Raw genomic sequence first — 23,371 nt, forward strand, 5'->3', positions numbered from 1 at the left:
TCTTGGAGGGAAAGTTGGTATGAACTGAAAATGTTATTTTAACCCCAGGCAGCTAGGTATCACAGTGAACATAGCAGTTGTTCTGGCTTCAGGAAGACCTGAGTTCAGTTATGGCCTCCTACACTTACTAACATGTCACTGAAGTTATGTCTGCCTCAGTTTCCTCCCAGGGTTGGTGTGATGACCCATTGAGGTATTTGTAAAAACACTTAGTGCTTTATGCTTTGTACAGAGTAGATGCTATGTAATGCTTAATTCCCTTCTTTTTTTTCTTTCCTAAGCCTTTGATGTTTTATACTTTAACTCTCTTCCCAGTTCTGAGTTTGTTTTATATAGGGGCTCTCTTTTTTTAAAAAAAATTATTTAAAAATTTATTTATTATTATTTTACTTAAAATGGCAAGGTTAATTATAAGTTAATTTTGAATTCCTCTTGGAAAAATTTTTGTATCGGAGTTCTTAATTTAACGAGTATTTAAAAAAAATAACCAGTATACCTCGTTTTTAAAAGTCCCTCTGCTATTTCATTGGTTCTGCATTTCTAGAGTTTGTTCAGAGCCATTTTTATAGTGTTTGGCAGGTCCTGGGGGAGAGCTTTAGGCCAGTCCCTGCTTTCCAGATGCCATCTTGGCTCTGCCCCCCAAAGCAGGCACAATCTAAATGCCTCAACCACACTTTTAAAAGATAGCTGAAAAAAGTTGATCAGTTGCAAGTTTATAAGTTTTAGGACATTAGTAAGTAGTTTACCCTATTCAGGAACCGTTGGGACAGAGACTTTGAGTTGCTCAACATGGGGAGGACAGCTCTCCAAGACCTAGTTGGTTTTGTAGGCTGCAATAAGCTCGAGGCAGTTGGGTTATTGCCACACTTTTTGTTCTGTTTTGTAGCAAATTTGGGCATCTCTTTCAGGCAGCGATTCGTGTATTATCCTTAGAGTAGACTGATTCTGGCTTACTGACTTGGTTGTCTTTAAGAATTTCATAAAGTTAGGGAGGATTTAAAGTCTGGGATGGATACAAATTAGCCTTTGTAAGTATGGATGCATGGTGGTTGATCCTGCTTTTTGCCACGAAGGTGAATTGTCTTCAGAAAATTAAAATTATAATTGAGTGTTAACTCTGCCGTGAAGGAATTCAAAGCATATATTGAGTTAAAAGTTAAAAAGCTAAAGGTGTATCTATTTTTAAACATAACTTGTTTTTAAAATTTTAGACATAATCTGTTTATTTTAATTTTAAACATGTCTTTTTAACCAAGTGTAAGAAGAAAAATTCAGACTTCTTATACTGCTTAGAATTATTTCACTGTCTCTGAAATTTTCTATGTATTAATTCAATTCTTTTTACTACATTTTTATTTTAGGTAATTGAAGATGGTTGTATTCAGGATTTCATGCATCATGGAATTCATCTTCCAAGGAGTTCTCCAGTGCATTCCAAAGTACGAGAGGTAAATAGAACCTGTCATAATAATCTGATTAATTTTGCAAGTTACATTTTGATATAGAACACATTTATTTTTCAGTTCACTTATTGTGATTTTTATGTTCAAATTTAATTAACGTTCTGATTTTGAAAATTAAAAAAAGTGATTTTAATGTTACTGATCTTCCTTAAGTCAAATGGTAATTTAGTTAAAGGGATCTTTTTTTTTTTTAACAGTTATGGGTTTTCCTACTGTTTACAGTATTCTTGTATACATTGGATGAATAAAATTCAGTTTCCTGTTGATGATATAAAGTGTAAAATGTGCTTTGAATACTCTGATGTTATTATGAAACATGTTTATGAATAGTTAGAATTATCATCTACTTACTAATATCATGCTTTCTTACACCTGTCCTACAGTTACAATTTTTAAAAATTCATTTTTGTTGCATACTTAATATTTTAAGTAGATTTGAACAGTCATCTAGACCAAAGAGAGAATCAACTCCTGAATAAAGTCTGCATTTGGAGTTTAGAATTTGAGAAAAATCTTAATGATATAAATTCTGTTTCCTTGTCTTTATGTTGAGATTATTTTCGTTGTTTATCCATTTTATGGTAATACTAATCCACAAACTGTAGAATCTGCACAAATTATCTGGGAATTTTACCTCATTTCCAGGCATATAGTTAATATGTTTTTCCCTTTTTAAATTTTAAACTTAGAATTTATACATGAATGTTACTGTTTTGTTCATGTTTAGGTATTTTTTACTTATTTAAAGCACTAATTTTTTTTTTTTTATATCTGGAGTTACTTTTATAGGCAGCTGAGTGATTCTTATTTTTATTTTTTGGATTATTTGCTTAATATTTTTAGTTTTCAGCATTGATTTTCACAAGAGTTTGAATAACGAATTTTCTCCCCATTTCTACCCTCCCCCCACTCCAAGATGGCATATATTCTGGTTGTCCCATTCCCCAGTCAGCCCTCCCTTCTGTCACCCCACTCCCCCCCGCCATCCCCTTTTCCTTTACTTTCTTGTAGGGCAAGATGGATTTCTGTGCCCCATTGCCTGTATATCTTTTTTCCTAGTTGCATGCAAAAACTTTTTTTTTGAACATCTCTTTTTTAAAACTTTGAGTGCCAAATTCTCTCCCCTCTTCCCTCCTCGCCCACCCTCCCTAAGAAGGCAAGCAATTCAACCACATGGTACAGGCCACATGCGTATCATTATGTAAAACCCTTCCACAATACTCATCTTGTGAAAGACTAACTATATTTTGCTCCTTCCTGTCCACCTTTATTCAATTTTCTCCCTTGACCCTGTCCCTTTTCGAAAGTGTTTGCTTTTGATTACCTCCTCCCCCATCTCCCTCCCTTCTATCTTCCCCTGCTTTTTTAATGTCCTTCCTCCTTCTTTCCTGTGGGGTAAGATACCAATTGAGTGTGTATGTTATTACCTCCTCAGGTCAAATCTGATGAGAGCAAGATTCACTCATTCCCCTCACCTGCCCCCTCTTCCCTTTCAACAGAACTGCTTTTTCTTGCTACTTTTATGCAAGATAATTTACCCCATTCCATCTCTCCCTTTCTCCCTCTCTCAATATATTCCGCTCTCACCTCTTAATTTTATTTTATTTTTTAGATATCATCCCTTCGTACTCAACTCACCCTGTGCCCTCTGTCTATGTATATGTGTAAATTCCCTTCAACTACCCTAATACTGAGGTCTCATGAATTATATACATCATCTTTCCATGTAGGAATGTAAACAAAACAGTTCAACTTTAGTAAGTCCCTTATGATTTCTCTTTCTTGTTTACCTTTTCATGCTTCTCTTGATTTTTGTGTTTGAAAGTCAGATTTTCTATTCAGCTCTGTTCTTTTCACTGAGAAAGCTTGAAAGTCTTCTATTTTATTGAAAGTCCATATTTTGCTTTGGAGCATGATACTCAATTTTGCAGGGTAGGTGATTCTTGATCTTAATCCTAGCTTCATTGACTTCTGGAATATCATCTTCCAAGTCCTTCGATCCCTTAATGTAGAAGCTGCTAGATCTGGCGGAGCCAAGATGGCGGCTGGTAAGCAGGGACTAGAGTGAGCTCCATACCGAGTCCCTCCAAAAACCTATAAAAAATGGCTCTGAACCAATTCTAGAACGGCAGAACCCACAGAACAGCAGAGGGAAGCAGGGCTCCAGCCCAGGACAGCCCGGATGGTCTCTGGGTGAGGTCTATTCCACACGGAGCTGGGAGCTGGGAACGGAGTGGAGCAGAGAGCCCAGCCTGAGCGGCGTGGAACAACCAAACTTGGAGTCGGGCGGATGGGGCCCCCAGCCCCTGAATATGTGAGCTGCGGCAGTTACCAGGCCCCTCAACCCACAAACACCAAAGATTGCAGAGAAGGTTAGTGGGAAAAGCTGCGGGAGTGGAAGGAGTTCACGGTTCGGCTTCCAGCCCCGGGGGCAGAGGAGGTGGGGCAGCTACAGGTGCTGCTGCTTCTGGCTCCAGGCTTACCTGGTGGGAGGAATTAAGTGGCGGATCAGAGCAGGAGTGCATAGCCTGTTGAAGATCTAAGCCCAGCCCGGGCTGGGGGTTCTTGGGGAAGGAGTAGTGCTGGTGTGACAGAGCTGGCACCTCCCCCCCAAACGTGGAACATAGAACTTGTTAGTCTACAAGCAGTCATACCGCACTGAAAAACTCAAGGGTCAAGTTAGTTGGTTGGGAATATGGCCAGGCAGCGAAAGCACACCCAGATTCAGTCTCAGACTTTGGATTCATTCTTTGGTGACAAAGAAGACCAAAACATACAGCCTAAAGAAGACAACAAAATCATAGAGCCTACAACAAAAGCCTCCAAGAAAAACATGAACTGGTCCCAGGCCATGGAAGAGCTCAAAAAGGATTTGGAAAAGCAAGTTAGAGAAGTAGAGGAAAAATTGGGAAGAGAAATGAGAAGGATGCGAGAAAACCATGAAAAACAAGTCAATGACTTGCTAAAGGAGACCCAAAAAAATACTGAAAAATATACTGAAGAAAACAACACCTTAAAAAATAGACTAACTCAAATGGCAAAAGAGCTCCAAAAAGCCAATGAGGAGAAGAATGCCTTGAAAGGCAGAATTAGCCAAATGGAAAAAGAGGTCCAATGGACCACTGAAGAAAATACTACGTTAAAAATTAGATTGGAGCAAGTGGAAGCTAGTGACTTTATGAGAAATCAGGATATTATAAAACAGAACCAAAGGAATGAAAAAATGGAAGACAATGTGAAATATCTCCTTGGAAAAACCACTGACCTGGAGAATAGATCCAGGAGAGATAATTTAAAAATTATTGGACTACCTGAAAGCCATGATCAAAAAAAGAGCCTAGATATCATCTTTCAAGAAATTATCAAGGAGAACTGCCCTGATATTCTAGAGCCACAGGGCAAAATAGAAATTGAAAGAATCCATCGATCACCTCCTCAAATAGATCCCCAAAAGAAATCTCCTAGGAATATTGTCGCCAAATTCCAGAGCTCCCAGATCAAGGAGAAAATACTGCAAGCAGCCAGAAAGAAACAATTTGAGTATTGTGGAAACCCAATCAGAATAACCCAAGATCTGGCAGCTTCTACGTTAAGAGATTGAAGGGCTTGGAATGCGATATTCCGGAGGTCAATGGAGCTAGGATTAAAACCTAGAATCACCTACCCAGCAAAACTGAGTATCATGTTCCAAGGCAAAATGTGGACTTTCAATAAAATAGAGGACTTTCAAGCTTTCTCAGTGAAAAGACCAGAACTGAATAGAAAATTTGACTTTCAAACACAAAAATCAAGAGAAGCATGAAAAGGTAATCAAGAAACAGAAATTGTAAGGGACTTACTAAAGTTGAACCATTTTGTTTACATTCCTACATGGAAAGATGATGTGTATGATTCATGAGACCTCAGTATTAGGGAAGCTGAAGGGAATATGCATATGTATATATATATATATATATATATATATATATATATATATATATATATATGCATGTTTCTGTATATGTATAAGTGAATGTGTATTTATGTATATATCTATGTGTATATGTATGTCTGTGTATGTATATATATATGTGTGTGTGTATACATATATATATGTAAAAGAGAGAGGGCAGACACAGGGTGAGTTGAAGATGAAGGGAAGATATCTAAAAGAAATAAAATGAAATTAAGGGATGAGAGAGCAACATACTGAGAGAGGGAGATACGGAGAGATAGAATGGGGTGGATTATCTCGCATAAAGGTGGCAAGAGGAAGCAGTTCTGTGGGAGGAGGGGAGAGGGCAGGTGAGGGGGGAATGAATGAACCTTGCTCTCATCAGATTTGGCCTGAGGAGGGAATACCATACATACCCAGTTGGGCATCTTACCCCACAGGAAAGAAGAGGGAGGAAGATAAAAAAAAATAAAAGGGGGGGGATGATGGAAGGGAGAGGAGATGGGGGTGGAGGTAATCAAAACAAACACTTTGGAAAGGGGACAGGGTCAAGGGAGAAAATTCAATAAAGTGGGATGGGTTGGGAAGGAGCAAAATGTAGTTAGTCTTTCACAACATGAGTATTGTGGAAAGGTTATACTTAATGATACACGTGTGACCTAGGTTGAATTGCTGGACTTCTTAGGGAGGGTGGGTGGGAAGGGAAGAGGGGAGAGAATTTGGAACTCAAAGTTTTAAAAACAGATGTTCAAAAACAAAAAAAAAAGTTTTTGCATGCAACTAAAAATAAGATACACAGGCAATGGGGCGTAGAAATTTATCTTGCCCTACAAGAAAGGAAGGGAAAAGGGGATGAGAGGGGAGGGGGGTAATAGAGGGGAGGGCTGACTGGGGAACAGGGCAACCAGAATATATGCCATCTTGGAGTGGGGGGGAGGGTAGAAATGGGGAGAAAATTTGTAATTCAAACTGATGTGAAAATCAATGCTGAAAACCAAATATGTTAAATAAATAAATTTAAATTAAATAAAAAAAAGAAGCTGCTAGATCTTGTGTTATCCTGATTGTGTTTCCACAATACTCAAATTGTTTCTCTCTGGCTGCTTGCTGTATTTTCTCCTTGATCTGGGAGCTCTGGAATTTGGCAACAATATTCCTAGGGGTTTTCTTTTTGGGATCTTTTTCCAGAGGTGATCAGTGGATTCTTTCAATTTCTATTTTACCCTCTGGTTCTAGGATATCAGGGCAGTTCTCCTTGATAATTTCTTGAAAGATGATTTTTCATCAAGTCGCTAGCTTCCTCTTGCTCCAATCTGATTTTTAAGGTAGTATTTTCTTCAGTGGTCTTTTGGACCTTCTTTTCCATTTGTCCAATTCTGCCTTTCAAGGCATTCTTCTCTTCATTCTGGAGCTCTTTTGCCATTTGAGTTACTCTATTTTTTAAGATGTTATTTTGTTCAGTATTTTTTTGGGTCTCCTTTAGCCAGTCATTGACTTGTTTTTCATGGTTTTCTTGCATCACTCTCATTTCTCTTCCCAATTTTTCCTCTACTTCTCTAACTTGCTTTTCCAAATCCTTTTTGAGCTCTTCCATGGCCTTAGACCAGTTCATGTTTTTCTTGGAGGCTTTTGATGTAGGCTCTTTGATGTTGTTGACTTCTTCTGGCTATATGTTTTGTTCTTTTTTGTCACCAAAGAAAGATTCCAAAGTCTGAGACTGAATCTGAGTGCATTTTCGCTGCCTGGCCATGTTCCCAGCCAATTTACTTGACCCTTGAGTTTTTTGTTGGTATATGACTGCTTGTAGAGTATAGAGTACTTTGTCCCAAGTTTGAGCTGCTGCACTGTTGTTTTCAGAGCTACACAGCAAGCTCTGCCACGGCAGTGTTCCTCCTTCCCCAAGAACCACCAACCTGGACCAGACTCAGATCTAAGCTGGCTTTGCACTCCTGCTGAGATTTGCCATTTAATTCCTCCCACCAGGTGAGCCTGGCCCCGGGCCCAGAAGGAACTGCAGCAGTAGTTCTGTAGCTTCACCTTCTTCACTGCCCCTGGGGGGGGGGGGGGCGCGGTGGCTGAACCCCGAACTCCTTTCACTCTATCCCCTTCAGTTTTTCCCACTAACCTTCTCTGTTGTCTTTGGTGTTTCTGGGTTGAGAAGTCTAGTAACTGCCACAGCTCACTGATTCAGGGCGCTAGGGCCTGCGCCGCCCGGCTCCTGGTCTGGTTGGTCCGGTCGCAGCTCTTCTCCCAGCTCCGTGCGATAGACCTTGCCCAGTGACCATCCAGGCTGTCCTGGCCTGGAGCCCTGCTTCCCTCTTCTATTTCGTTGGTTCTGCCATTCTAGAATTTGTTCAGAGTCATTTTTAATAGGTGTTTGGAGGACCTTGGGGGCAGGGGGGGGGGGTGTAGCTCACGCAAGTCCCTGCTTTCCAGCCCCCCATCTTGGCTCCGCTCTGCCTAAAGCACTATTTTTTGTGGGCTTTTTGGGTTGGTGTCTAATTGATCATAAAGAAATTGGCAGAAAGTAGTTGAAAATCGACAGGTCCATTGCTATGTTTGGGCCTATTAAAGCAGGTGCTGTCTACCAGAAACCCAGTCCACTGGATTTACTGTCTTAATTTTGGGTTTTGGGCAGTCATGAATTGACAAAATAGGTTAGCATCACTACTCATTTTTATACCTAGCATGATCAACTCATTCTCCTTAGCTTACACAATAGAAATAGGACTTACTGTAATTTTATGCCTTATGAAAAGATTTGCTTAAATCTAGGTTATTGAGGCTTACATTTGAATTACTTGAGGATAAATGAAGAATACAGAAGATTTCCTAAAGTCACTAGCTTTTCCTATCTTTTTGCACTATCATTTCATGTATTTTAATAGATAATATGCCATGAACTTTCATTAAAAAGATCATTTTATGATAGTCTAAAAATAAGGTCATTTAATGGTCATTTCACAAGCTCTATATATAAACAAATGTAGTCTTCACCTGTATATAACATCTATTGCTTGATAGTTTTATAACCTTTTGTGAGCCACCATCACATCTTTTGTTTCATGCAAGAAATTAAATTTCTTAGCAGTATAGACTAAAGTGAAACTCGCAATAGTAGTATGATAAATTGGTTAAACAGGGATAATTCTTGTGATCAAAGATCTTATAAGCATAACACATAACAGCAGCATTCCCTCAGACCACCATTCTTGCTTCTAGACTGTCCCTCACAGCCATCATTTGGGGAAGCATCTCCTGTGGAGAGGGGCCAGCCATCTATACCAACTACCACGTGGCTTCTACCCATGGGCTGAACAAGCCAACTAGTTGAAAAGCAGGAAACCTTGAGGGAGAGACAGGAAGCAGCATGTGCCAGGCTAGTAAATCCAACACCACCACTTCGACCACCATCTCTCTTCGAAACCAGTGGAGCTATCTTATGATCCTGATCCCCAGAATCTTTGGAATAGCATTGTTTCCAGTTCAGTGCCAGAGGGATCATCCTGGGAAGCAACCGTTGAAATGTAACCTTGCAACCGCTCCCAAAAGTGCCATAGCCATAGCTCCTGAAGGGCCAGAAATAAAATTCTAAAGTTCTTAACACTTTTACATAGTTCAACCTAGAAATGGACAAATTTTATTATTGGAAATGACATTAAACGAGCTATTACCATCTGCTTTGCTGTTGCTCCCTGAGGAGCAATGACTTGGAGCGTTGTCTCCTCCATTAGAATATCAGCTCCCTGAGAGTAGGAGTTGTTTTACTTTTCTATTGGTATCCCAGTGCTTTTTTACATAAAATATGCTTAATAAATGCTTCGTTCATTAACTTTTCATTCTATGACACCTCATTCTCAGCAGTGTTGTCTGCTAAATAATTGTCTTAAGACATATTATGGATAAAGGGCAACTATTTGTTAAATTTTTTTTTTCTTAAAAGCAGACAGAAAACTGAAAAGGGGAGAATAAGGGATTTCATTTGAAAGTAAGATGTTTCATATTGTTTCCTTAATGCTTTATTGTGTATAATAACTTTTTGCTCCAGTTTCTTCACTTGAAAGATCTTTATTGATGTAGTCATTGGTTATATGAAAGTTCCTTATAGGGAGTTGTTAGAAAGTTATTTTGAAAACAAAAACCCCTACCGTTTATCTTTGTAATCTGCCATGCCCACATTAGATGGGCGCTTTTTGTATTTTTCTCTTTTTCAATAATATAATCTTGTGTTTGAAGAGAAGTAAGAAAAGGTGCTTTTTCATGAGTCACTGTGTAAGGAATTTAGGGAACAAACTGGGAAGGATGCCTAAAGTAAAGAATAAATGAAAAGAAGAGAGTAAAAAAAAAGCAGACGAAGAAACAAAAATATGTTATCTTTCCTTTTAAAGATGTAGGGAAACATTTGAATTTTAGAGTTGTGAGGGATAGAATGACTAAGTAGTAAAAATTTTTCCTAGTTGACAAAAGAGGGAATCATTGCTTGTTGTTATTAGATGTGAGTCTTGAGTTCTAAGGCAATATTCTAGAGTTGTAAGGTAGCTTAGACAGTCTAATCTAGCCCTGTCATTTACAGATGTGGAAACTTAAGAACTGAAGTGGTTAAATAACATCCCCAAGGCCACACAGCTAATAATTGCTAGTGGTAAGATTAGAATGGATGTTTGCTGATTCATAATTTCATATTCTTTATTTCTCTTGTAGTTTTGTTCCTTATAGGTAAATAGATTCAATGACTTTTTTCCACTGCCTCCATTTGAGAAATTATTGAAGATGATTTTCGTGAGAATCACAAAAATGTCATATATAAGTCACAATATGCTAACTGCCAATTTCTGTTTTAGAAGGCTCAGAATAGTTTTTTCCCCTGATTTCCTTTGAAAGGACTTCTAAAATTTTTATTTTACAATACAAACCATATTTCTGCTTTTGCCTATACAGGTGCTAAGTTATTTTCACCATCAAAAAAAATTTCGTCAAGGAGTAGAAGAAATGTTATATAGATTGTATAAACCTATTCTTTGGAGAGGATTAAAGGTAAGCCACCTTTTAAATCATATGAACATATTTTACATATATTAATTGTGCCCCTTAGTTTGGAATACTTTAGTTAAAAATACATGAAAGAGGTGGTTTTGATTGGGTGAATTTCTGTGAATTTTTTTGTCAAAATAAAACTGTTAGAAGCAGGGTCATATAGGAAATTTATAGAATGATTCTCCCCAGGTGCTCTTTCCATAATCTCTTAAGCTCCAGTCCCACATTACCAACTGCCTTTTGGACTTTTTGAACTGGATTTTCTTTATAGGAAACTGAACAAAACCAAAACAAAATATTCATTATTCTCCCCCACCCCTCACAGCATTCCCTAAACTTGATCTTCTTCTGAACTTCCTTTTTTCTGTCCAAGTAGTAATAGAACTAGTATTAAATTCAGTTTTGTTGATGCCCTGTCCATTGTCCTCTACACTACACCTCAATGGTACCTTTTGAGATAGTTCCATAAATTTACTATTATTAAGTGGTATTTCCTAATATTTATTTTAAAGATGTGTTTTAAGCTCATTTTAATCCTCAAAGTCACATACACATTTTCCTTATTAAGTTCATGTTTTGTTTTCCTTTCTTTTTTCCCCCCAGACCTGTGAATTCATTGGTATAGGAGGCTATATTGCCTAGCCAGTAGTGGAATAGAAAAGGAATTCTAGTTTTTCTTTATTTGCTAATGAACTTTAGGATCTTGAACAGTTAACTTCACTGACCTTAAAGTGAGGCTGGTGACCTTGCACAGCCTTTCCTTACTCAAATCAAAGTGAATTGCAAGTCATGTTATCATTTCCCTGATGTCATGGTCCTCTTTGAAAATGAAGGACAAACACAATTGACCTTAAATTTCCTAATCTTAAAACTTTTAATCTGTAAAATAACTAGAAGATCTAGAAATGAACTAGAAGATCTCTGTAGTTTTTTGTACCCCCGAAATTCAGCTCGACTATGCATTCTCATTCTCTGAATTATCTCCAGTCTTCTAAATTATTTTTTTGAGGTACCACGCCAGGGCTGTTTAAGGTTTTCCAGGTGCATTGGTACTATGCTTTTCTGTAAGGGTAGACTAATATTTTTTTCCAAACTTTGGTAGGGTTAATTATTATATTTTCAGATAGCCATATAAAACAGTTTCTGAATATAAGAATATATGCACAAAATCTCCTGGGAGTGTGTTTTTTTGGTGTTGCTGAATCACCAAACAATACTGATATCTATCTAATCAAAACGTTGAAAATTCCAGTTTCTTACCATTAAACTTAGAATATTATTTTCATTTTTCTTTTTAACAAAAATAAAGATGTGTTTTATGTAGCCTTATAGGAAAAATTATGACTTTTTGAATTAAAAATCCCTAGATTCAAAAATAGCTCCCAAATTTCTTTTGTAGTTCTGATACTGTTTTTTGCTGTGGATGACCATAGGATGAGTAGGACTGTATCAGAAGAAAAATGTTGTATTTAGGGTTAATGAAATTGTCTATTACTCTTGAAAGCAATAGTCAGACATATCTTCATTTTCTAACTTGACTCAAAAACATGAGACATGCAATAATACTGAATCAGTCTATCAGCAATTATTTATTAAGTACCCATTATATACATATATTCACTGTCCTCAAGGATCTGACATTTATGCGGGGGAGACATGCACACATATGATTATGTGTAAACATGAATATATACAAAATTAATCCATGTGTTTTTTGATGGTGGAGGGAAATTAGCAGCTCGGGGAGACTTAAGTAGCATACAGTCTTTTATCAGCAAAAAAGAGAGATATGTTTAATTTTTCACACTGAGTTAAAATGTTTCAGCAGAATTTTCCTTTTGATTATTAAGTCATTGGCTTTTTTCTTTATTGAACAGGCCAGAAATCCTGAAGTTCGATCAAATGCAGCATTGTTATTTGTTGAAGCATTTCCCATTAGAGATCCTAACCTTAATAATGTAGACATGGATGATGAAATTCAGAAGCAGTTTGAAGAACTCTATGTAAGTTTTACGAAGTTGAAGGGTAACTGTAAGTTTTACAGACATGAATTATTACCTGTTACAGCTGCAGTCAAGTTGTGTTCTTAAACAAGTCTTGTTCATTACTGGCTTTTTGCTTTTCCTCATGGTTTGCCTTGTGCCTGGAATGGGAAAATTCTCTTTGTCCTTTAGAGTTTAGTTCAGCCCTCATCTCTATGAAAGTTTTTCCTAAAAACTCAGACCCATTTCCTAAACTTCTATAGTTTATTTGTACTTGTTGGTTTTTTTTTTTCAACTACTTTGTTATAAGACCCTCATTCAACTGATTAACATTTATTAAGTATCCAATAAAGCCATGCACTGTTCTGGGTGCTGGGGATACAGTTACAAAGAATGAAACAGTTCCTATTTGAAAGGAGCTTACATTCTAATGGGGAAGGAAGCAGGGACTTACATCATTATATGTAGAATAAATATAAAATAAATAACGAAAAAGGCATATAAAGTAGATAATTTTGGAGGGAAGGCTTCTGGTAAAGGTGCTGCTTGAGCTGTTTCAGAAATGAAGATGGGATATCTGTTAGGTAGAAGTGAGACAGGAACCCATTCCTGGTTTATATAATGTCCAGTTCATAGGCCTGGAGATGGAACATAGAGTGTATCATATGAGGGACAGAGAAGGCCAGTTTGGCTGGATTACAGAGTGCAGGTGAGGAAATAATGTCCACTTAGACTGGGAAGATAGATCTAAAAGCTAAGCGTTGAGTTTCATATTTTTTATTAGAGATGACAGGTAGCCACTGGAAATGATTTGAGTAAGGTAATGACATAACCATACCTACTCTTAAGGAAAAATGGGCAGCAATATGTAGGATGAATTGAAGTGGGGAGAGACTTGAGGCAGGTCGACCAATTAGGTGTAACGGTAACCACACTGGCACACCCAGGATGGCTGCTAGCACAGGTTCTTTTATCTGCTTTACCAAGGAAAGATAGCTGTTTCAGGGGTCAATAATCTTTCTTTTTTTAATCACTTAAAATACAAACACAGGAAATGCAGAGAAGAGAAATAAAGACCAACAGGCAGCGCTCTACTGTCTGAATCAAAACTTTACATTCACCACTGAATTGAGAGAGCCTTTACCTTTGAGGAGTTGGAAACTCTGAACATATGGCTACTCAGAGAGTCTTGACCAGGGAATCACAACATCTTTCTCATAAGCAAGCCCCCAAAGCCAAAACTCATCTCTCAGAATATATATCCTTTCTGATAGGCTCAGAGCCAGAAGGCATCACAACCAGACTCACTGCCTAATTAGCTTATTAACAAAAGGTGCGCAAGCCTTCCTGTAAGCAAACTTCCCTTGATGGACTCCACATGAGGCCTATTAATGGGTGAGGAAGATTTTACACCCCACCATTATCATTACATTAGGAGGCTGGTGTAATAATCTAGGTGAGAAGTGATAAATTGTGATAATCTAGGTGAGAAACCTAAATTTAGGTAGTAAATATGTGATTGGAGAGAAGAAATTGAATGTGAGAGGTGTTGGAGATATAGAAATGGCAACATTTCACAAATCAAGTCAAGTCAAAAGAATTTATTGAGCATTTTTGCTGATGGCTCTGTGCTAAATACTAGGAATATAGAGAAAGGCAAAAATAGTCCCTGTTCCCAAGGAGCTCTTAACTTAATGGGGGGAGACAATATGTAAACAACGGTATGCAAACAAAATTCATACAGTGTCACTTGGAGGTAATCTCAGAGGGAAGGCACTTGCATTAAGAAAGAAGACCCTTCTTGTAGACTTAAAAGAAGTCAGGGAAATCTGGAGGTGAGGAGGTAAAGGGTGAGCATTCCAGGTATGGAGGACAGCATGTGTAAATGCATGGAGTGCTTTGTGCAAGGAACAGCAAGGAGGCCAATGTAAGTGGATTGTTGAGTATTCGGAGTTAAGTCAAGTGTAAGTTATCTACAAAGATAAGAAAGGGTCAGGTTAGAAAGGATTCTTTAAAAAGAGGTAATGGGGAGCGACTGGAGTTATTAAGCAAGGACTTGTGCTTTAGGATAGTAACTTTGATGGCCAAGTGGAGGATGGACTGCAACAGAGAGACACTTGAGGCAAGGAGAGCAATGACACTTGCAGTAGTACAGCTGTGAAGCGATGAGGGCCTGCACTAGGGTGGTGGCAGTGTCAGAGGAAAGAAGGAGAGGGTTAAGAGAGATGTTGCAAAGGTAAAATTGAGAAGATCTAGCAACAGATTGAGTTGGGGAGGGAGGAATGACACCTAGATTGTGAGCCTGGGTAACTTGGAGGATGGTTAGGTCCTGCATAGTAATAGGTCGGGAAGAGGGGAGAGTTTTTGGGGAAAGACAATGAGTTCATTTTTATACACATTGAGTTTGAGGGGTCTATGGGACATCCAATGAAGATATCTAATAGACAGAAGATGGAAATTCAAGACTGGAAGTCAGGAGAGAGGTTAGGGCTGGATAAATAGATCTCAGAATCATCTATATAGAGATGACAATTGAATCCAGTGGGAGATGATGAGTTTACCAAGTAAAATCTCATAGAGGAGAAAAGAGACTAGGGCCCAAGACAGAGCTTTGGAGGATACCTGTGAGTATTCCCTTGAAACTTGAACATCAGACAGGTAGAAGGAAGACCAGGAAGAAGCAGTGTAGTGAAAGCACAGAGGGAAGAGAGTAACAAGGAGAGAGTATCAGAGGCTGTTGAGTCAGGAAGAATGAGAATTGAGAAAAAGCTATTAAATTCAGCAGTTGAGATCATATTAAATTAGGAGAGACTATCTTCAGTTGAATAACAAAGTTAGAAGCTAAACTTTATAGAGTTAAGAGAGTGAGGGAAAAAACGAAATGCAGACTCTGGTTGTAGATGGCTTTCTTATCTAGCCCAAAAGGGAGGAAAGATGATATCTCAGCAGAGATAGATGGATTTTTGAGGATGGGGGAAGCATGGCATGCTTGTAGACTACTGTAGGAAAGTAACCATTAGACAGGGAAGGATTGAAGATAAGTAAGAGAGAGTGTGGGTGATAGAGGGGACAATCTGCTGGAGACCACAGGATAGAATGGAACCAGTTAAGTGTGTAGAGGTTTTTGCTTTGGCTAAAAGAGGGCCTACTTTTTCATGTGAGATAGGGATTACGTAGGAGTAATATCTTAATCCTTTCCTCTGCAGGTTATTGTGATTTTTCCTTAAAACATATTGAGAATTTCTTCCATACTTCCTTAACTGGGGGCTGATGAGGAGGGATAAGGTCTCAGACTGTTATTATTCCCTTATCATTTGAGTATAGAGCATCCTACAGGACTAGGGTTGAAGACTGGGGGAAGGTCTCAGATATTTGACTGGTGAATTATAAATCAGCTCTAGGTGTTTTCAGTTTCTGTCTTTGTTGAATTATCATTCTGTTATTCCTAAGTAAATCTTTTATTAACTATTGAATAACCTACAAATGACTTGTTTTTATTGAACCTAAACTACCATAGAACAGGCCCAGTCCCAAATCACTTGTTCATAGGGAGGGGTTTGGATTAGCAAGGAGAAGGACCACCTCCTCATATGAGACAAGAGTGATGGAGGAGATAGAAGCAGAAGGTATCTGAGTGATGTGAAATGAGGAGAAGGTGAGGAGAAGGGGCTCTTGGTACATGGTCTCAGTTTTTTCCATAAAACATGAGCTGGGAGTGGGAGTCATGGGTTGTTTGAGGAAAGAGAAAGGTTTGGAAAAGCTACTGTGATTAGTGGAATGGTGAATCGGTTATGGAATTATAAAAGGATTGCTTTACCATAATAAGAATTCAGTTGAGATTATGTAACATATATTTTAGTGGATACATCTGCATGGTTTTATTGTTTTCTCCAGTTTGCAACTGTTTGGATTTATGGGATGAGTGAAAGTTAGGAGGATAATGCCAAAGATGGGAACCTGGGAGACTGGGTGCTACCTTCAGTGAAAACAGGGATGTTTAAAAAGGGAGGGGAAGAAGAAGAAAATGAGTTAAGTTTTGGATGAGTTTGGTATGTCTCTTATCTTAGGATAGAGTGCTGGGGACTTTAGAAGCTCATGGTTTGTCCAAGTCTGAGTGTTGCTGTGCTGATTATTACCTGCTGCCCCTCTCTGGGAATTTCAAGGTCCCCACTCTGGGGCTTTTTTTTTTTATTATGTAAAAAAATTTTTTTTTTACCTCCTCCCCGTATCTGCCTCTCTTCTATCATCCCCCATTTTTTATCCCCTTCTCCTTACTTTCCAATTGAGTGTGTATGTTATTCCCTCCTCAAGTCAAATCCAATCAGAGCAAGATTCACTTATTCCCCCTCACCTGCCCCTTCTTCCCTTCCAACAGAACTGCTTTTTCTTGTCACTTTTATGTGAGATAATTTACCACATTCTATCTCTCCCTTTCTCCCTCTCTCAATATATTCCTCTCTCGCTCCTTAATTTTATTTTACTTTTTAGGTATCATCCCTTCATACTCAACTCATCCTGTGCCCTTTGTCTATATATATATTCCCTTCAGCTACCCTAATACTAAGAAAGGTCTCATGAATTACATCATCTTTCCATGTGGGAATGTAAACGTAACAGTTCAACTTTAGTAAGTCCCTTATGATTTCTCTTTCTTGTTTACCTTTTCATGCTTCTCTTGATTCTTGTGTTTGAAAGTCAAATTTTCTATTCAGCTCTGGTCTTTCCACTGAGAAAGCTTGAAAGTCCTCTATTTTATTGGAAATCCATATTTTGCCTTGGAGCATGATACTCAGTTTTGCAGGGTAGGTGATTCTTGGTTTTAATCCTAGCTCCTTTGACCTCTGTAATACCATATTTCAAGCCTTTTGATACCTTAATGTAGAAGCTGCTAGATCTTGTGTTATCCTGATTGTGTTTCCACAATACTCGAATTGTTTCTCTCTGTCAGCTTGCAGTATTTTCTCCTTGACCTGGGAACTCTAGAATTTGGCTATAATATTCCTAGGGGTTTTCTTTTTGGGATCTTTTTCAAGAGGCAATCAGTGGATTCTTTCAATTTCTTTTTTACCCTCTGGTTCTAGAATATCAGGGCAGTTTTCCTTGATAATTTCTTGAAAGATGATGTCTAGGCCCTTTTTTTGGTCATGGCTTTCAGGTAGTCCAATAATTTTTAAATTATCTCTCCTGGATCTATTCTCCAGGTCAGTGGTTTTTCCAATGAGATATTTCACATTGTCTTCCATTTTTTAATTCCTTTGGTTCTGTTTTATAATATCTTGATTTCTCATAAAGTCACTAGCTTCCACTTGCTCCATTCTAGTTTTCTTCAGCGGTCTTTTGAACCTCCTTGTCCATTTGGCTAATTCTGCCTTTCAAGGCATTCTTCTCCTCATTGGCTTTTTGGAGCTCTTTTGCCATTTGAGTTAGTCTGTTTTTTGAGGTGTTATTTTCTTCAGTATTTTTTGGGTCTCCTTAAGCAAGTCATTGACTTGTTTTTCATGATTTTCTTGTATCTCTCTCATTTCTCTTTTTGAGCTCTTCCATGGCCTGAGCCCAATTCATATTTTTCTTGGAGGCTTTTGATGTAGACTCTTTGACTTTGTTGACTTCTTCTGGCTGTATGTGTTGACCTTCTTTGTCACCAAAAAAGGAATATAGAGTTTGGTTTGAGTCTAAGTTTGTTTTCACTGCCTAGCCATGCTCCTAGCCAACCACTTGACCCTTGAGCTTTTTGTCGGCATGTGACTGCTTGTAGAGTAGATAGTACTTTGTCCCAAGCTTTAGGGTCCAAGCACTGCAGTTTTCAGAGCTACTTCTGCTCCACTGTCAGCACAGGCTCTGTCACAGCAGCGCTCCTCCTCACCAAGAACCTCCAACCAGGACCGCAGTCCAGATCCAAGCCGGGCACAGCAAGGGAAACTCCCTTTGTGCCCACAAAGCGCTCCTTGCACTCCCACTCTGATCCACTGCTAGCTTCCTCCCACCGTGTGAGCCAGAGACTGGGGAAGCAGCTGACGCTGCAGCTCTGGAAGCAGCCTCAGGAGCTTCCTGCTGCTGCCACTGCCACCACTGCACCACCTCCGACACCCCCAGCAGTGAGGCCGGACTGCTCTGAACTTGATCCTGCAGTTTCCCACTAACCTGCTCTTTGGCATTTGTGGGTTGAGATATCTGGTAACTGCCACAACTCACTGATTCATGGCTGTAAGGCCTGTTCGGGCTGGCTGACTCCAGGTCTGGTCTGTCCTGGCGAAGCCCATGCTGGCCTGTGCTCTGCTCCCAGCACCATGCAATAGACCCTTCCCAGCCACCATCCAGGCTCTCCTGGGCTGGAAACCTGATTCCCTCTGCTATTTTGTGGGTTCTGCAGCTCTAGAATTTGTTCAGAGCCATTTTTTACAGGTGTTTGGAGGGATTTGGGGGAGAGCTTAAGCAAGTCCTTGCTTTCCAGCTGCCATCTTGGCTCCGTCTCCCCACTCTGGGGTATTTTGATCACTAGGGTTTTCTCAGAGAATTTTCTGTTCTTCTTGCTTCTAGGCACAATTCCTTGCAGGCTACTTTTATCTCTGGCCTGTTTCTGGTTACAGTGGGTGACTGCCTTGTTCTGGGTTAGACTTTGTTGGCAGTCTTTTTTCTTATTGGTTTAGCTGACTCTCTTTTGCATTTCTGGGGTGGAAGAAATCATTAAATGTAGTTTCTCTTCGGATTTCTTGGTCATTATTGGTTTTGTTATTAACTTTTAGGTTTTGCTAGAATAGATATATAGAAACTAGGTGATCTGTCTCTGGCTCAGGTAGCTGTCTTGGCTGGAAACAAAAAACATGAATTTTACCTAGTAAGTGTGGTTGTGAACAAGCAGTTCTTACAGTTCTGTTCAGTAACCTGTGAATAGGGGTTGGGGTGTGGTAGGCTTTAGAACGGGAGGTTAGGGATTTTAGAGCAGTGAACAATGCATAGAGTTGAAATTGGAAAAGAGAATGGTGAAGTCAGAATAGGGGTAATGATCTGAGAAGAACTGAAAGGTAGAGGGATTGGCATTTTTAGTGCGAGGGGAAAATAGATGTTAGGAAAGATGAGACCTTTGGTGGCATGGAGTTATGGGAGGTTATGGTCAGATAGAGGAATGCCAGTTTCTCCCGAAGCAGGTGGAACGTATGTAGATAATGGTAAGATTCAATCTATAACTGTCTCTTTATGTGGCTGAGGGTGGAGTAAAGGAGTGGGATTTGAGGTGCCTGAGGAATTCGGAAGTTAGGGAGTTTGAAGGAACAACAGTATAATTGAAGTCCCCTAATATATGGGTAGAAGTTTCAGTAGTGTGGAATATGGTAAGCCACGTGTTGGGAATTTGTCTTATGCCAAAGTACATTACGTTCCAGGAAACAGCATCATAAAATGGATCACTGTAAAGCAGACTGAACATGTGCTTTTGTTGACATTGATGTCGTCAGTGGAAGCTGTTATATTTAGGGGGTGAAGGTAGTGAAAAGGAACCTTTTTTTAAACTGTAAAATGAATGGTGAAGTGCAATTCAAATATAGTGGATAATCAGTCACTTGGAGTCAGGAGGATGTGGGCTAAGTTCCTTTCTCTGATGGTTACTACCAATGTGATCATGGCTTAGTCACTGAATCTTTCTTAGCCTCAATTTCCGTGTCTGTAAAATAGATATATAACAGGCATTATCTCATTCTCATAAGACTGTGAGGCTCAAGCAAAATAATGTAAGAAAAGTACTTTTATTCTATTTTTTTCCATTTTTTAAAAAAAATTATTTATTTTTAGTTTTCAACATTCACTCCCATAAGATTTTGAGTTCCAAATTTTCTCTCCATCTTGCCCTTCCCCCCACCCCGGGATGGCATGTAAATTGACATAGGCTCAACATATATATTCATATTAAACCTATTTTCTCATCAGTCATGTTAAAAAGAAGAATTAGAACCAATGGGAGAAACCATAAGAAAGAAGAAAGAAAAAAAAAAGAGAGCAAATAACATGCTTTGATATGCATTCAGACTCCATAGTTCTTTTTCTAGATGTGGACACCATTTTCCGGCATTAGTCTTTTGGAGTTGTCTTAGACCTTTGCATTGCTAAGAAGACAAGTCTTATCGAAGTTAGTTATCACATAATGTGGCTATTACTGTGTACAGTGTTCTCCTGGTTCTGCTCACTTCACTCAGCATCAGTTCATATAAGTCTTTCCAGGTTTTTCTGAAGTCCTCCTGCTCATCATTTCTTATAGCACACTAGTATTCCATTATATTCATATACCACAACTTGTTCAGCCATTCCCCAATTGACAGGTATCCCCTCAATTTCCAATTCTTTGCCACCCAAAAAAGAGCTGCTATAAATATTTTTTGTACATGTAGGTCCTTTTCCCAGTTGTATGATCTCTTTGGGATACAGTCCTCAAAGTGATATTACTGGGTCAAAGGGTATGCACAGTTTTATAGCCTTTGAGCATAGTTCTAAATTGCTTGGATAATTCCACATTGGTTGGGTCAGTTCACAACTCCATCAACAATGTGTTAGTGTTCCAATTTTCCCACATCTTCTCCACTATTTATCTTTTTCCTTTTTTATCATACTAGCCGGTCTGATAAGTGTGATGTGGTACCTTAGAGTTGTTTTGATTTGCATTTCTCTAATCAATAGTGATTTATAACGTTTTTTTCATATGACTATAGATAGCTTTAATTTCTTCATCTGAAAACTGTCCATTCATATCCTTTGACAATTTATCAATTGGGTAGTGACTTGAAGTACTTTTCTTTTTAAAAACCCTTTTGGGGTTAATAAGATGGTATATCAGTAAGACGATAATAACAATGTAGATGATAATTGTCAAAATGCCTATGTAGTTCTGTATCACAAAGTATATTAGATTCTCCACATAGAAAGTAGAAGAAGTAAATCATTTATTCAGACACCAGAGAACCATATCCCACAAGCCGTTTATCCAGTCAGTCCACTTCACCATAACAGCAAGGAACCCAAAACATTCAATACACAAGATAACAACCTGGAGCCTGGCCATCCCAAAACCTCTCAGACCCCCTGCTGGGGTCTTCCCCAAGACACACTCACAGTACAACTAAGTCACCCTGTTCAGTTCTAACAATCATGAGGGTGGCCATTAGCAGCCATTACATCTCTCTCTCTCTCTGCATTTTCCTGTGACATAACTTCCTTTTCCTGTCAGAAAGTTCCTCCTATCACATATGAGTAGGCTTCCTGTGATGTAAGCAGGTCACATGGCCTATTAATAGGTGGGGAAGATCTTCAAATCTAATTGCTACTGCAGATGGTTTGTTCATGTATTCATGCTATTCAGGATACAGAATGGAATAAATACACAAATGAGCTTAGCAGACTTGGTAAAAAAAATTTGAGAACTAGTTTGACATTTAGGTGTACATATAAATTATCAGAAATTACTTGCTAGGTTCTTAGAGTTATCTCTATGAATGGTGTAAGGTTTGGTTTGGTCATCTGTGGGGATTTTTCAGTATCATCTTGTTGACTATCAGGAAGATGTCAGACGTATGTGCCTTATGCAACTTGTACATATCTTTATTTCTGGAAAAATGGGTTTAGGTTTAACTTGGATAATAAAGTTTATATTAAGGAAGAATCTACATATATAATATCAGAACTTTTTTATGGGTAATAAATGAAATAACTTCGCCTCTTTTCTAACACTTAAGTTTCTTATTTCTAAACATCCTTTCCTAATTGCATTAATAGCACCATGTAATAATTTTGATACTAATATATTTGCTAGTGGTAGATACTCAGTAAATGAGAAAATTTTCTATGATACAAAGTCTTTTGTATTTATGTAATACCTACATGCTTATAATGTACTGTGTATTTGCTTTTGTCTTATATCTTTTTAAAAACCCTAGAAAGCATTATGTGAGTGGCATTAGTTATAGCACTTCAGTTTTTTTTTTTTTATCTTAGAGTTAAAAATGTAATTTCTGGAATGTATTTTGTGAATTTGCAAATGAATCTCACATAGTTTATGTCTATAATGGGTGAAGGTGTCATTAGGCTGGTCTGATTCACCCAAGGCCATGATAATAGTTTACAAATGGCAGGACTAGTTAATATTAGTGATAATAACTAACATTTTATTAGCTCATTTAGGTTTTCATCAAAATGTTTTCTTCACAACAGCCCTTTGAGGAAGTAAAATGGTTTCCCCCTTTTACAGATAAGACAACTGAGGTTTGAAGAGGTTAAGTGGAGAGACAACATAGTAAAATGGACAGAGTACTGGATATGGAATTAGATAGATACCTTGATTTCTAATCCTGGTTCTTTCACTTAATAACTGTGTGGCATTAATCAAGTCATTTAATTTAAATTCTCTGGGCCTCAGAACCAAATTATTCCATAGTCTTGCTTTTGGATATTTTCATGTAGATACAGCCATAAATGACATGAGATTTGTGGACTCTGGGTTTGAATCCCTTTCTTTGACCTTTATTGTCTTTGAGGCTATGGACAAGTCACTTAATCTGAGCTGCAATCTCTTTATATATTAAATGGGGATATTAATATCAGCAATATTTACCTCATGGGGTTTTTGTTAAAATCCAATGAGGAAATAAATGTAAAATGCTTTGCAAACTTTAAAGTGCAATGTAAGTGGGACTTAGCTGGCTTCTTTTAAGGCTATTTGTGTCCCACCTTTTATAAGGTATGTTTTTCTGCCTCCTCCCACTACTTGTGTCTTCTCTCTGAGATTACTTTCCAGTTATACTAGATATATCTTGTATATAAAAAGTTGTTTGTATGCTGTCTTTCTCTACTCAAATGTGAGTCTTAGAGTGAAGGGACTATATTTTTGCCTTTCTTTGTATCTCTAGTACTTAGCATAGTGCCTGGCATATAGTGAGAACATTATAAATCCTTATTAATGATGATGAGTAGCTATTTCA

The 23,371-nt window shown here is 38.3% G+C and overlaps 1 protein-coding gene across 1 annotated transcript in view; it reads left to right on the plus strand.

The window, feature by feature from the left end:
• NCAPG2 (non-SMC condensin II complex subunit G2) overlaps window positions 1–23,371 on the plus strand; it is a 100,549-nt gene that overhangs the window by 16,170 nt on the left and 61,008 nt on the right. Inside the window, exons 9-11 of the mRNA XM_036760200.1 lie at window positions 1,362–1,448; window positions 10,336–10,431; window positions 12,309–12,434. Of these exons, the coding sequence (XP_036616095.1) occupies window positions 1,362–1,448; window positions 10,336–10,431; window positions 12,309–12,434 (309 nt within the window). The remainder of the gene's footprint in view (window positions 1–1,361; window positions 1,449–10,335; window positions 10,432–12,308; window positions 12,435–23,371) is intronic.

This window comes from Trichosurus vulpecula, chromosome 5 (assembly GCF_011100635.1).
Source record: "Trichosurus vulpecula isolate mTriVul1 chromosome 5, mTriVul1.pri, whole genome shotgun sequence".
NCBI lineage: Eukaryota > Metazoa > Chordata > Mammalia > Diprotodontia > Phalangeridae > Trichosurus > Trichosurus vulpecula.